Source organism: Hyla sarda, chromosome 11 (genome assembly GCF_029499605.1).
Source record: "Hyla sarda isolate aHylSar1 chromosome 11, aHylSar1.hap1, whole genome shotgun sequence".
NCBI classification, from domain to species: Eukaryota; Metazoa; Chordata; class Amphibia; order Anura; family Hylidae; genus Hyla; species Hyla sarda.
The window spans coordinates 93,051,734-93,067,340 of record NC_079199.1 but is presented as its reverse complement, the minus strand read 5'-3'; the positions used below and the strand labels follow the sequence as shown (position 1 = coordinate 93,067,340).

Sequence of the window (15,607 nt, the reverse complement as noted above, 5' to 3'; positions counted from 1 at the left end):
GCAGGGAGCCCATTGGTCACCCCTGGGATCACCTGGTCACTGATACCTCCTGGGTAACAATCACATGACAAGTCACATGGTACAACTCTTAAAGGGTACCTCTCATCAAAAAAACTTTTGATATATTATAGATTAATGTATGCAGAATAACTTTACAATTGCATGTTATTAAAAAATATGCTTCTTTCTGTTTAATTTTCCACTTTGAAGAAATGACCACTAGGGGTCTCCCTACCAGTCCTGGCAACAAGCATTTCAGACTCATGCTGGAGTCCTAAACACTACGAGCTGCCAGTCTGCTTTGTTCACAAAGGAGAACACTCAGAGCTGCCAGCCTGCTTTGGTCACAGCCTGTTTGGCTGTGAACAAAGCAGGCTGGCAGCTCTGAGTGTTTAGGACTCCAGCATGAGTCAGAAATGCTTGCTGACATTACTGATCGGGAAAAATACAATCGAAAGAAGAATATTTTTCATTAACATGCTATTGGAAAGTTATTCAACATTCATTAATCTATAATATATCAAAAGTTTATTTGATGAGAGGTACCCTTTAAAGCAGCAAGACATTTTATAATAAATATGATTATATTTTATAACAGGGGGAAACAAGTACATTGGTCCCTCAACATACAATGGTAATCCGTTCCAAATGAACCATCGTTTGTTGAAACCATCGTATGTTGAGGGATCCGTGCAATGTAAAGTAAAGGAGGTAATACTAACGTGTTCCCGCCACTCCGGACCCGTCACCGCTGCCCTGGATGTCGCCCTGCATCGCTATCGCCGCATCCCCGGGGTGTCCCCGTCGCTCCGGAATGTCTCTGCTGCCCGGTATCCTCACTCTCCGTCGCCACCATCACGTCTCTACGCACGTGGTGAAGGGCAGATGATGTTACCCTAGGGGCAGATGGCATTACCCCTTGTATTCGTGACGCCAGGTCATGGTTTAGCCTATAACCACCCGAAGGTATACTGCTGGATCCTGGGCTAGACACGGGGGCAATAAAGACTCCGACGCCAAGTTATGGATAACTGTAGCTTTACTGAGGGTAGACAAGGAGGTGACAAGAGATGCAGAGACCTTAAGGGCTTGCTGGGACTTGTAGTAGGACTGGGCAATTGAATGCCGACCACGCTGACTTGACAGATGACAGGGACTGACTTGACTTTACTCATAAAGCTGTGACTTTAGCTTACTGGACTTGATGGCGGCTGCAGGACCTCACTTTGAGGTCTCCAACACTCTGGAGACACACACTAGGCGACTGCACTGGACCTCAGCTTAGCAGAAGAGCAGAGCTCAAAGAGAGAGAAGCTCCACCCAGGGCTTATATGGGGGAGACTATCAGGGAGCCCATAAGTCACTCTTGGGATCACCTGGTCACTGGTACCTCCTGGTACCATATCACATGGTATAACTTTTAAAGCAACATTACATTTTATAACACTTTACATGATAAAACATATTTACAATGGGGAAACAAGTGCAGGGGGCCCTGGGGACACTGAAGGAGGCTGCCCGACAGGACAGCAGGAGCACGGGATAACACCTCTTGTACTGGGCAACCACAAACTCCCCCTCTTAATTAAAGTTGTCCTTGATGCCCAGTCCTGGAGGGCAGAGGACTGAAGTGGCCACTGAGGCCTAGTGACAGTTCCTGGGGCATTTATGCTCAATGTCCTTCTCAGGTCTGGATTACAAAAGGAGATAAGGATGAGTCCATGTGGCATGGTGAATGTCCATACATGCTCTTTAAACATATGGGGTTAATTTGACTTTGTAACTGCTTTCTGAAGACACTCAAGACAACAATATACATATCAATATACACAGATTCACGGATTGGGCTGCCAGAGGCTATCCATCCAATGCCTTGGCTGCTGGGGCCCCTCTGTTCTCAACTCTTCTCCCCAGAACTCAATATACATTGTTTCACTATACAACAGTGAATTATTAGTTTTGCATCAGCTGGAGGCACCCTGATTTAGAAACACTGCTGTAGAAATATATATAGTCTACTGAACTCTTTTTCCTTTGCTTTCTACAGGTAGACTGGACGACGAAACCAGTGATGCCATGAAGCTTCCCCGTTGTGGCAAACACGAACAGCGCATGTCCTATAATGTGGGCTCCAAGTGGACTAAACCCCTTTTAACATATAAAATAATTAACACCACTTCCCTGCTACCAGACAAGTCTGTCCGAGAAGAGTTAGTCAAAGCCCTGAAGGTACAACCTAGCTACGATATCACCAGACTGCGGTGAAAGAGCCGAGGCTTATATAACCATCACGTATAGAAGCCGGAATCTTGGGTTTAGATCTTCGTTACTTTGTTTAGTTGCCTTCTCAAGTTGTTTGTCTTACAGGCTGCTGATGGATCTTACCGTATATACTCGAGTATAAGCCGAGTTTTTCAGCACGATTTTTCGTGCTGAAAACACCCCCCTCGGCTTATACTCGAGTGAACTCTCTGCCCTCAGTGGTCTTCAACCTGCGGACCGCCAGATGTTTCAAAACTACAACTTCCAGCAATCCGGGCTTGCTGGGAGTTGTAGTTTTGAAACCTCTGGAGGTCCGCAGGTTGAAGACCACTGCGGCCTTCGACATCATCCAGCCCTCTCTCACCCCCACCCTCTTACCCCCTTTAGTTCTGTACTCACCTCCGCTCGGCGGGACGTTAGGGTGCGCTGGTCCGGTGCTGCAGGACTGTCCGGTGGGGAGGTCGTCCGGTGGGATAGTGGTTCCAGGCTGTCATCTTCACCGGGGGACCTCTTCTCCGCGCTTCGGGCCCGGCCCCGGAATAGTCACGTTACCTTGACGACGACGCAGAGGTACGTTCATTACCTCTGCGTCGTTGTCAAGGCAACGCCTCTATTCCGGGCCTGAAGCGCGAGTACAGTAAGGTGAGTACAGAACTAAAGGGGGTAAGAGGGTGGGGGGGGGGGGGGGCTGGATGATGTCGAAGGCCGCAGTGGTCTTCAACCTGCGGACCTCCAGAGGTTTCAAAACTACAACTCCCAGCAAGCCCGGACAGCCGATGGCCGATGGCTGCCCGGGCTTGCTGGGAGTTGTAGTTTTGAAACCTCTGGAGGTCCGCAGGTTGAAGACCACTGTATCAGACATTGACAAGCGGTGATGATGATGAAGGGGGGGGGGGGGCTGATGACGTGGTGATGATGAAGGGGGTGTGTGGGATGATGACAAAGGGATGATGAAGGGGGGTTTTGTGGGATGATGACAAGGGGATGATGAAGGGAGGGTGTGGCATGATGACAAGGGGATGATGAAGGGGGCATGATGACGAGGGTGATGATGACAGGTGGTGGTGATGATGATGATGATGATGATGATGATGATGAGGGTGTTGATGACAGGGAGGATGATGTATTTCCCACCCTAGGCTTATACTCGAGTCAATAACTTTTCCTGGGATTTTGGGGTAAAATTAGGGGCCTCGGCTTATATTCGGGTCGGCTTATACTCGAGTATATACGGTATTAAATGGGTCTTATTTGGTGTTCCCCAACCTGCGGCTCTCCATCTGTTTCAAAACTACAACTACCAGCATGCCCGGACAGCCAGAGGTCTGGAAAACGCTGATCCAAATTATTTAAAGGGGTATTCCTGCCAAATCCATCTTATCCCCTATCCAAAGGATAGTGGATAAGATATCTGATCATGGGAGGGGGCTGCCTCTGGGACCCACCGCGATCTCCGTGCAGCCCCTGCTGCATTTTCCATTTCTACAAGATTCTACTTGTATTATTTATATAGATAAAGCATGTTTGTCAAAGGGCTGAAAATAGTAGCAGGTCCTCTTGAAGGTGGAATAGCAGATCCATCAACAGCTTCAAGCACACAACACTTCTTCTACACTCCACAGCGTAATGGCAACCTGCTCTGAGTGGCCATATAGTCCACCTGGTGGCACAGACAGTGGTGGTATGAAAGGCCGATGTGTACCCTAAAGCTGTGGATACAGATTAATCTCAGGCGAACCTGCTGTTATTGGCAGGACTGGCTGACCATCTAATGTTTATGGGAGCCCCGATTCCCCCACCCATGGCAGATGTCAGGGGAGCGAAGGATCACACATTCAGACAAGGTTTCACTGTTATTGCTTCTTGTTTTCAGGTCTGGGAGAGCGTAACAACTCTAAAATTTATTGAAGTGGGAGCCAATCAGACGGCTGACATTGATATGTTCTTTGTGTCTGGACTTCACAATGATGGGCAGAGGAATGCCTTCGATGGCCCAGGTCGTGTACTCGGCCATGCCTTCCTGCCCCCATTCAGAAAATCCAAGAAACCCATTGATGGAGACTTACACCTCGATAATGATGAGAAGTGGTCAATTAAGGAAAAGAAAGGTGAATTATCTATTATCTATCTATCTCATATCTATCTAATATCTATATCTCATAATATCTATCTCATATCTATCGATCTCATATCTATCTATCTCATATCTATATATCTATCTATCTCCTATCTAACTATCTCATACTGTATCTATCTATCTCATATCTATCTGTGGTAACGGGGTGTGATGCAGGGCAGATGGAATTAGCCTAGGAGCAGATGGCATTAACCCCTTGTATTCATGATGCCAGGGCGTGGTTTATCCACAATACCACCCAAAGGTATACCGCTGGATCCTGGGCTAGGCACTGGGGCAATAATGACTCCGATGCCAAGTTACGGACAACGGTAGCTTAACTGAGTGACTTCAGAAACCTTAAGGGCTTGCTGGGACTTGCAGTGGTTTTGGACAATTTAGTGCAGGCCACGTTGACTAGACACTAGATGACTGTGACTGACAATACTGAGATTGTAGCTTATTTGTAGCTTGTGGCTGCAGACTGGACTCGACTGCACTGGACCTCGGCTTAGCAGAAAGAGAGAGAAGAGACTCCTCCCAGGGCTTTTATGGGGGAGACTCTGGTGGGATCCTATTGGTCACCCTTGAGTCACCTGATCACTGATACCTCCTGGGTAACAACCACATGACAACTCACATGACAACTAAAGATCACATGGGAACATTTCTTAAAGTTATAACACTTCTTTACACACTTTACAGCATAATAAATGGCAAAACATATGTAAGGGGCCCAGGGGACACTGCAGAGAGGCTTCCTGACAGGGCAGCAAGGGTACGGGGTAACACCTCCCGTACTGGGCCATCTATCTATCTATCTATCTCATATCTATCTATCTCATATATATCTATCTATCTCATATCTATCTCTCTCTCTCTCATATCTATCTATCTCATATCTATCTATCTATCTCATATCTATCTATCCATCTCATATCTATCTATCTATCTCATATCTATCCATCTCATATCTATCTATCTATCTCATATCTATCCATCTCATATCTATCTATCTCATATCTATCTATCTATCTATCTATCTCATATCTATCTATCTATCTATCTCATATCTATCTATCTAACTATCTATCTCATATCTATCTATCTTTCTTTCTCATATCTTTTGATCTGAGAAAGAATCTGCCTGTCCCTCTATCTTATTGCTGTTTAAATTATGTTAAAGAAACTGGGGGGGGGGGGGAATTGCCCCGTGTTGTTTTTCTTATTTATTTTTGTATCCTACTGATTTCCCAGTTTGGCACATTAGTCGGTAATTTGTGGTGCACGCTGGTCTTTTGTTTATTTAGCGCAGTGCGACAAGAACTACATGAAAATTTCCAAGTACCCCAAAACATTATACATAAAAAATTAATAAATAAGAAAAAATATTGTTTAAAAACAATATAAACAGTTTATGTTGAAATCCTAAATTTCACTTAATACCTTTATCACCGTAAATCCTAAATTATTTAGGTGAAGTCCACATTGGCAGTGTACAAATGGTTTTGTTTGAAAAAATTTTTGCACTTTTTTTTTTTTGGGGTCAGATTATTCCCAACTTGCGGTAAATTGCCCATTTAGCATGTGAACACGTAGTACATTTGTGGGAAAGAGAAAATGGTGTGAACACGGCTCTTTTGACAGTTTTCCAAGTTAATGTTGGGGCAATCTGTCTTTTTTTTTGCCACTTAAAGGGGTATTCCGGCTTTATACATCTTATCTTATAAGATGTATGATCGCAGGGGTCCCGCCGCTGGGGACTCCCGCGATCTCGGTGCCGCCCCCGCCATTCTGTGCTGGGCGCTGCCTCCGAGACGGGGACTTGACGTCACGGCCACGCCCCTCCATTCATGTCTATGGGAGGGGGCGTGACGGCCGTCACGCCCCCTCCCATAGACATGAATGGAGGGGGAATGGCATGACTTCACTAGAGGGTGTGGGCCTGACGTAACGTCCCCGTCCCTGACGTAACGTGCCGGGAGCTGCACCGAGATCGCGAGGGTCCCCAGCGGCGGGACCCCTGTGATCATACATCTTATCCCCTATCCTTTGGATAGGGGATAAGATGTATAAAGCTGGAATACCCCTTTAATGTTGCACCAAACTTTTGGATCACAACCTGACCAAAACATGGAACCCATTAGTCAAATTAGAACTTATATTTTTGGAATGGCATGTGACATTTTTACCCTCTATATTAAAGTAATTAACTAAATTAATTAACTAATTTGACAACTGGGCGTTACCTCTACATAGTAAACACACTATTTATGCCCATAATGCACAGAATGACCACCATAAATAAACCATAAAGACCAAGTAGGCTCACACCACTTTGACAAGGGAAATGGTAAGGCCAACACCTGATTTTTTTAGTATTGTATCGAGAAGTCATTCACGTTTTCATTTCTATGTTCTTTTAGGAGTCAACCTTCTGCAAGCGGCTGCCCATGAGCTCGGACATTCCCTGGGACTAGATCACTCCACCATTCCTGGAGCTCTGATGGCCCCAACTTACAAGGGCTACAATCCATTATTCAGGCTTCACCAGGATGATATAGACTCCATCCAAGCTCTGTATGGAAAACCTTCAGTGAAGACTAATGAAACGTCATCTGCCGTCCTATCAGGAGGATCGAAAGCTTTGACACCCAGCGCAGGGAACAAGAACGTTACCTCTGCCAAAGTGACCGAAGAAGAGAGAAATCCTAGAAAGCAGTCTATAGTCAGGTTATGTAGTGACGACCCAATCGACACATTTGTATCTACTAAAGATGGCTCTATTTACGTATTTAAAGGTAAGTGTGCTTAAAGGGGGTACTCCGATGGAAAACAATTTTTTTTTAATCAACTGGTGCCAAAAAGTGAAACAGATTTGTAAATTACAGTGTGAATTCGGGTAGAAAACAGACATGGTCGCACATCTACAATCTTGTATAATGATCTGATTGCTTCTCAGCATAATTACAAAGACTAACAGGTTGTTAGTATACATTTTTGATCAAAAAGTACAAGCCCACTCGCCACGTCAAGGCCACCTATTTAGAGTGGGTCCCTAGCATAAAATGGCATAGCACCGGGCGGCGACCACCACCGCCGCGACACCAGTGCCCACGGGGGGGGAAAATGACCCACTGGCAGAGCGGCCCCAATGCCACTCAAACCAGTCTATGGGCCGCACCCCCCGCAGACACGGCGCAACGGCAGCATCTGTGTAGGTGTTGTGAAGTGACACACCACAAAGAGGCTACAGTAATGGCCGCCTCCAGTACCCACTTTATCAATAAATAACATTTAAACTACTTTGTCCTAAAACTAAATACATAAATGAAATGCTTTATCTTGATAGAACAATTTTATTTATTAAAAATGGTGACACATTCCCTTTAAATACTATGGACACCTTTGAATGCAATTTATTTTTATTTTAGCATTGTACCATAGGCTTTAAAAACATTTTTTTTGCTTAGTTTCTCTTCCACAGCGTCATGTTTTCACTTATAGCGCAGGCTGCTCTGCCATGTCCAGAATGAAATCCCTCCGAACCAGGCAGCTCTCGTCTCCTGAATATCTTCTAAGCTGAATCATGACTGGACCAACCCGCAACATTGATCTAATCATAAACCAGCTTAGGCTGCATTCACACTTCATTTTCACATTACAGGTGCCGGATCCGGCTGGGGGAGGGGCAAACCGTGCTCTCCCGTACCCCAGCCGGACCAGCGCTGAAATCCATTCATGTTAATGAGCCGACCTGAGTCAAACAGGGACTCCGGTCGGCTCATTTTTGACCCGTATGCGGTTTCGTGACCGGACCTAAAACTGTAGTATACAAAACCGGATACGGATCAAAAATGAGCCAACTGGAGTCACCGTTTGACTCAGGTCGGCTCATTAAAGTGAATGGAGTTCAGCGCTGGTCCGGCTGGGGTACGGGAGAGCCCAGTTTGCCCCTCCTTCGACCGGATCCAGCACCCGTAATGTAAAAACGAAGTGTGAACGCAGCTTTTTCTTGCAATAATACTTACAATAGTGGATGTGTTTAATATGACTCTTCATAATTTATAGGTGAATATTTCTGGGATCTTAGCCGTGGAAAGCTACCATTGACTCCTAAGAAGAAACACCCACAACTGATCTCTACAAAGTGGAAAGAGCTTCCAGCATCGATCGACGCAACAATTCGAATGCAAAACCCAACAGCAGATCAAGATGGGAAGATCTTCTTTTTCAAGGTATAATACACTGTATTTCAGTCATTCTCTGGTATCCTTCTACCTCATCATACTTTTTGAAACTCTTGGGTTCACTGTTCATGTTATAAATATAGTGCAAAATCATATAAATCTGTCAGAAGACAACTTTTAGGGGAGTCAGGGTGCCGTCACATATGTTCTGTGATCCTGCTCAGAAATGAGCCAGATCACCGGCCACAGCTGATGGCAAAATGGCGGATGGTCCCTTAGCGGATGTACAAAGTAATAGGCGGAGCTACGGACAGATATACAGCCCCTTCTGTCTGTCCTAGTTCCCTGCTGCTTGTAAGTCATTGCACCGTTTCTAATAAAGTACATGAAGCTATCCACGAGTGGTGAGTGTCGCGCTTACCTTCTCTTTGTTACCTTCTTGCTACGTTTTGCTGACAGCAATGTCACCGCCAGCTGTGCGTATTACCATAGTGTTGTCTAGTATTAGCACATTTATCCTCTGAACCCATTATGCAAGTTATCAGATAACAGGACAACAACCTTGAGCCTATAGAAGACCGTACAGGGAGGTAGTGTCCATATTTGTTCAGGCAGTGAGTTACCATATATCTGGAAAATAATTAACCATTTCATGAATTCTTCCACAGTCATTTTATTTATTTATTTACCATTTATTTTATTTTAATGGTAACTGTTATTTAAAAAATAAATAAATAAAGTATTGATCGGTCGGGGGTCTGGGTGTTTTACAACCTCTGGAGGTCCACGGTTTGGAGACCACTAATCTACATGACCAGGTTGATCATCGAAAATCCCAACACATCTGATCCACTTCTATAGGAATCTCTGCTGTAACCTGAAGCTTCTGGGCCCTGAAGCAAAATCTGTTTAGGATAAGGAGTTTAATTCAAATTTTTAATTATCATTTTTATTTTTTTTTGTTTGTTTTTTTCACAGGGAAATAAGTACTGGAAATATGACAATGATAAAATAGAGCCTGGCTATCCCAAGCTGATTAAAGAAGGTTTTCCGGGTGTTCCTAATAGTGTTGATGCTGCATTCACCCAGCCGGCCATTGTGGCAAAGGGAAACAAAGTTATTCGGGAGGAGAGGATTTTCTTTATTAAAGGTGAGGTGTCTGATTTTATTGTAACAGGAAAACTGTCGGTGGTTCTGTCTGTAATATAAGACCTATTTGTGTCGGCTTCTCCTCTGCTGAAGTGTGGCTTTCAGCTCTGGAGGACCACAAGCATACAGGGAAATGTATGTAATTTTTTTTATATATATATATTTTTTAATACCCTGTTATGGAATCTGGATTAAGCTGTATTCACATTACGTACGTTACATACGGGACCAGATCCGGCGGGGACATGGGAAAACTGGGCGCTCCAGTATCCCAGTTCTCATTAATTTGAATAAGCCGACCGGAGTCAGATAGTGACTCCGTTAGGCTCATTTTTGCCCTGTATCCTGCTTTGTGACCGGATTAAAAAACGTGGTATACTACGGTTTTCAGTACAGTCACAAAACCGGATACGGGGCAAAATTGAGCCTAACGGAGTCACTATCTGACTCCGGTCGGCTTATTGAAATGAATGAAATCCGGCCGAGTCCGGCTGGGATACTGGAGCACCCAGTTTTCGCAACTCCCAGTCAGATCCGGTCCCTGTATGTAACAAACGTAATGTGAATGCATTCTTAGCCAAAAAGGAAAGTGGCTACAAAGATTGTCCTTCTCTCTGGTTGATTCAGCAGAACCAGTATGTAATGTTTCCTGAAGTCCCACTGCTGAGGAAATAAACACTTCTGCCAAGTGCCCCCCACAGAATGAAACTTATCCAGAGTCTTCCCAGAAGGAGATCCTTGCAGCCGGGAACCCTTTTAACATTGTGGACAACTATTTTAGAAGGGTAGGAGACAGCATTAAAGAGTATCTGTCATCAAACCATTTTTCTAAACTAACTCAGATTATACTCCCTAACTACTCCTAATACTCCTCGTGCCCATAAAAAACACTTTCCGAGCTTTAAAAAGCTGTGTATCATACCTTTCCCCTTGCTCACATTGTGTGAGCTCTCGGCAGGAGAAAGTGGGTGTTCCCCAGCAGGCACGCAGTCACTGAAGCCTGTGAGAGCTGTGCCTCGCCATGTACCGCACGCACTTCCTGAGTTTGGTCTCCTGCCAGGCTGGGAGGAGACCAAACTAACTATTTGACTTGTGGCAGGGAACAGAACAGAGCCATCTAGTGGCCATTTTTTCAATTACATTAAAAACATATAAAGGTTGAGAATTTTAACAGCAAGTAAAATTCTCAACCTCTAAAGGGATTATCCAGAAACAGAAAAAAATAGAGCTAGTATCTTTATTAAAAAAAGAAAGAAAAATAAACAGCACCTTGTCCTCAGGTTGTGTGTGGTATTACAACTTGGCTTCTAAGGAGAGTCTGTAAACGATTCCTATGGGAGCGCTGAAAAGACCTGAGTACAACTTTCGGGGATCATCAGCGTTCCCATAGAAATGAATGGAGCCGAGGGGTATAGCGAGGCGCCAACGAAGATGGCCACCTGAGAGGTGAGATCATGTCCTGTGAGGCATTCTGTTGGCTTTCATAAGCTGTAACAGTCCAGCACTTCATTGGGAGAACCTCCCGCAGGACTCCCCGGCGCTCCTCTACCCTCCTGTACCCTCCTGCCTCACCTGGGGGTATCCAGCGCTATCTACGGCCCCTCTCTTCACAGGCCGCAGGAGGCCCACCCGCCATTGCAGGCCCAGCAGCCGGATCCCACTTCATGAACTCCTCCTCCTTCCCTGGCGGGGATCGCATAGCTACTGCTCTGCAGTGTCCCCCGGCGGCTGACGGCAGTCTCTCCCGACGGTCTCCTCCTGCAGCAGCTCTCAGAGACCCAAGCCGTGCTCCGCAACTGCTGCCTCCTACAAACATGTCCCCTGCCAGATCAGGTGACTCAGTGGCAGCGCGGACGGACCGACAGCCACAGTATCCCTCCACAGAAAACCTGGACCACCCGTTTCCTGCCTGCCCAGAAGGGTCTTAACTCCAACGGGAGTTGGTTGCACATCGGGCTGATATTGTCTTTCTTCAGGAGACACACTTCGACCATTCAGGCACTTTTCAATTCCTCCTCCACCTTTATCCCCAGACTTTTTTCACTTCTTCTGGTAGGAAAGTTGCAGGTGTAGCTATTGTGATCTCTCAGCCCTGTCCCCTTCAGGTTTACTCCTCTTACACTGACCCCCTACTGCGCTATGTTATTGTTGAGGATTCTCTGGGTGGTAAGCCTCTTCTCTGTAATATCTATGCCCCCAACTCCCCCCAAATCCACTTTTTGCATAAAGTCCTTGCCAGACTTCATAAGTAACCTTCTTCCGCATGGCTTTTAGGGGTCAATTTTAATCTTATTTTCTCTCTCTTGATGTACCGCCACTCTCCTCTTGCTTGCCCTCCTTCTACTGTCCAATTATGCCTAGCCTCTCTGTTTCGAAGTCTTATCAGCTTCTCTTCTCACTATGTTCTTTGGCGGATTAACCACCCTATTGATAAATCCTTCACTTTTTATTCCCATTCTCATAAACTACACACACACGCATTGACTACTTCTTTGGCAATTTACCTATGGTTTGTATGCTTTCTGATGCTTCTATAGACCCTATTTCTTGGTCAGACCACATAGTCCGGTCTTGCTCTCCTTCTCTCATAAATCTGTGATTCGGGGACACTGCATAGCCATGGGTTCTTGATTGAAGCGAGATGCCATGGCTCGCTCCCGGGTGTTGTGTACTCAAATTGCTGGGCTTGAGGCTTCCCTATTGACCTCCCCTTCTCTTTCGGTGTTGAGGAGACTGGTTGCGGCACGTGCCCAATTAGGGGAGTTTACACTTCATAGAGTTGTGTCAGCTTTTCTATGCTAAGCAAAGATTTTATGAGAAGGGGAATAAGACTCACACTATGTTAGCCAGATGTCTCCGTAAAAGTGCTGCGGCCCAGTCACCCTCGGCCCTGAAGGACTCTTCTGCTACTCTCCACTATCACCCTGATGCTATATCTCGTCTCTTCCTGGATTACTACTCTAAGCTCTATTCCCTTCCTTCCCAACGTCAATCAGACCCGGTGGAGCGTGATGCTGCTTTTGATTCTTTTCTCTCGCAGTGTCACCTTCCGACCTTCTCAGCCTCTGACCGAGCAACTTTGAATGCTCTGATCATGCTTGAGGAACTGTCTGAGCTTCTCAAATCTCTTCCTGCGGGGTGCTCCCCCGGACCGGACGGTTTCACCTATTTGTATTACAAGACTTATTCTGCTTTACTTCTTCCTAAGCTAGTCCCTCTCTTTAACTCTTTTCTGGGGGATCCCACAGTCTTTTATGCATTCCTTAATCACTCTTATACCCAAGCAGGGCAATGACCCACATGACTGCTCCAGTTATAGACCCATAGCACTGCTTAACTCCGATCTGAAATTGTTTTCCAAGGTATTGGTGGCCCATCTCTGTTGTTTCTTCCCATCTCTTGTCCATAAGGACTAGGTTGGCTTTATTCCCTGTCATCAAGGAGGTGACAATACGAGACGGGTGTTCGATCTGATTGATCTGGTCAATCGGCATTCAGAAAAGGCTGTGGTTCTTAGTTTAGATGCGGAGAAGGCCTTTGATAGGCTGGGTTGGCCTTTCTTATTTGCTACTCTTCAGAAATTTGGCAACACGGATAACTTTCTCACTGCACTGCGGGGTCTCTACTCCTCTCCTACTGCTTCTCTTAAGCTCCCTCGCGCTACTTCTCCAACTTTTCCCCTGTTTAATGTTACTAGGCAGTGTCCATTGTCCCTCCTGATGTTTGCTTTGTGTATTGAACCTCTTGCTGCCATGAATCGGGGGGACCTGGACATCTCTGGAATAGCCTTGCATGATAGGGAATTCAAAATCTGTCTTTTTGAAGATGATGTTCTGCTTACCCTTACACGTCCTTTAACTTTTCTCCCTAACCTCTATAGGGTTTTACATTATTATGGTGGTGTTTCTGGCTATAAGGTTAATCTTTCATGCCCCCTCCCATAGACTTGCATTGAGGGGGTGGGGCTATGACATCACGAGCTGCCGGCGCCAGCTCGAAGCATTTGGAACAGTTTGTTCAAAACGCTGAGCAGCAGAGTACCCCTTTAATCCTAGTATTCCCCCTCAGTGTTGGAATTGTGGAGTGGGTCTTGGAACTGTCTTTCACATCTTTTGGTCTTATCCACTTATTGTGGATTACTGGAGGTTGGAGGGGCGTCTAATTCATGATGTCTTGGGGGTCTCTGTTCCCTTGGATCCGTTAGTTTACCTTCTGCAGATTCGGACCCCCCCCCAGAGTCAGGTACTTATCACCTATCCTGTGGATAAGGGATAAGTTAATTTTTGCCAGAGTGCTCCTTTAATACAGAGAGTCCTAGGCACCTAATGTAAAGAGACCACCTCCTGGAAACTTGTCATAGTGGCTGCGGTACGTCAGAAGATGCTTTATAATGGTCAAAACCCAAAGTATCACTGCATTCTGCTCTTTGACCTCTGTATAGAGATTTTAACTGCTGACAGATTCCCTATAATTTCCTGACTATCTTGAAATGATAAAGGGTAACTATAATGCGTTAGTGGCGGCAGGATGCATGTTAAACTCCAGAAAATCAATAGCCCATTGCTAGAGGGAGTAGTCTACAAAAGTCCTGGAAGTCCCATAGACATGCATGGGACTCCTGACAAACCTGTAGACTGATCAGCAAGATTAGCAATGGGCTACAGAGCTGCTGGGAGTCTGAACGTGCATCCTGCCCCCGCAACAGTAATATGGAGCCCTTTGCAAACCAAGACACTCGAATACCTCAGTAATGTAGTATTGCAAGTGAAGTTTGGAAATTTATAAAAATAAAATACTGTAAGTCTTTAACCACCAACTATCATTTTTTTTATTTAGGTAAAAGATTCTATCTTTATGACCCGGTTGCCGGCAACAGCTCAAGCCCGCAAATGTTACAAGAAGACTGGATTGGGGTGAAGCTTCCGATCACTGCTGCCCTCAGCTGGAAGAATGAGATGTTCCTTATTGGAAAAAAGAAGTTCCAGAAGATTCTCCTGCTATCTTACTCACATAATCGGGTCTATGGCAACATTCACCAGGCCAAAGATCTAAATCAGCTGATCGCGTGCGAAACTACTAAATAATGCAAGCGCATGTGCTGTAATGGTCATGATCTGCTGATATTCATTTACTGCTGATTTGTATGATACAATCTTTATAATAGCAATGATACTATGCATATATCTCATCCTAAGAGAAAGACGAGCTACATTTTGTTTTGTTTTTGCCTGCTACGTTGTTTCCACGTTGTGCCTGGCTATCCCTAAGAGTATGTTCACACCTGTATAATTCCGCACCAGTATTCAGCTTCAATTCTATTTTAAGTCAAAGGGGTACTTCACCCCTAGACATCTTATCCCCTTATCCAAAGGATAGGGGATAAGATGTCTGATCGCGGGGGTCCTACCATTTATCTCTGTGCCGACTGGCGATGCGGGGCGGTGGCTTGTGACGTCACGGCCATGCCCCCTCATTGCAAGTCTATGGGAGGGGGCATGATGGCTGTCACACCCCCTCCCATAGTCTTGAATTGAGGGGGCGCGGCCGTGAGGTCACGAGCCTCCAGCACTGCACCTGATGCTCTAAACAAACGCCAGGAGGCTGGATCCCCGCGATCAGACATCTTATCCCCTATGCTTTGGATAAGGGGATAAGATGTCTAGGGACGGAGTACCTCTTTAAAGTTCCTTTTTACTTTAATGGTCTTTTCACAGCTCTGTTAACACTGAGGAATTTCCACAAATGAAATTCTGATATGGAAACTTGTTCCACCAGAAGAGTGCACGTGTAAAATTCTTCTGGCAGAATCCATGGGTAAAAGCCCATTGAAGTCAATGGGACTTTATTTTTCCTGTTGAAATGAGTTCAGAGCAGAATTGACGTGGAAATG

At 45.4% G+C, this 15,607-nt stretch overlaps 1 protein-coding gene across 1 annotated transcript in view; it reads left to right on the top strand.

Moving 5' to 3' along the window:
• LOC130295859 (matrix metalloproteinase-18-like) overlaps positions 1 to 15,079 on the top strand; it is a 32,920-nt gene extending 17,841 nt beyond the window's left edge. Inside the window, exons 3-8 of the mRNA XM_056547103.1 lie at positions 2,048 to 2,229; positions 4,136 to 4,370; positions 6,805 to 7,179; positions 8,450 to 8,616; positions 9,547 to 9,718; positions 14,554 to 15,079. Of these exons, the coding sequence (XP_056403078.1) occupies positions 2,048 to 2,229; positions 4,136 to 4,370; positions 6,805 to 7,179; positions 8,450 to 8,616; positions 9,547 to 9,718; positions 14,554 to 14,801 (1,379 nt within the window). The 3' untranslated portion in view covers positions 14,802 to 15,079. The remainder of the gene's footprint in view (positions 1 to 2,047; positions 2,230 to 4,135; positions 4,371 to 6,804; positions 7,180 to 8,449; positions 8,617 to 9,546; positions 9,719 to 14,553) is intronic.
• The last annotated feature ends 528 nt before the right edge of the window (positions 15,080 to 15,607 follow it).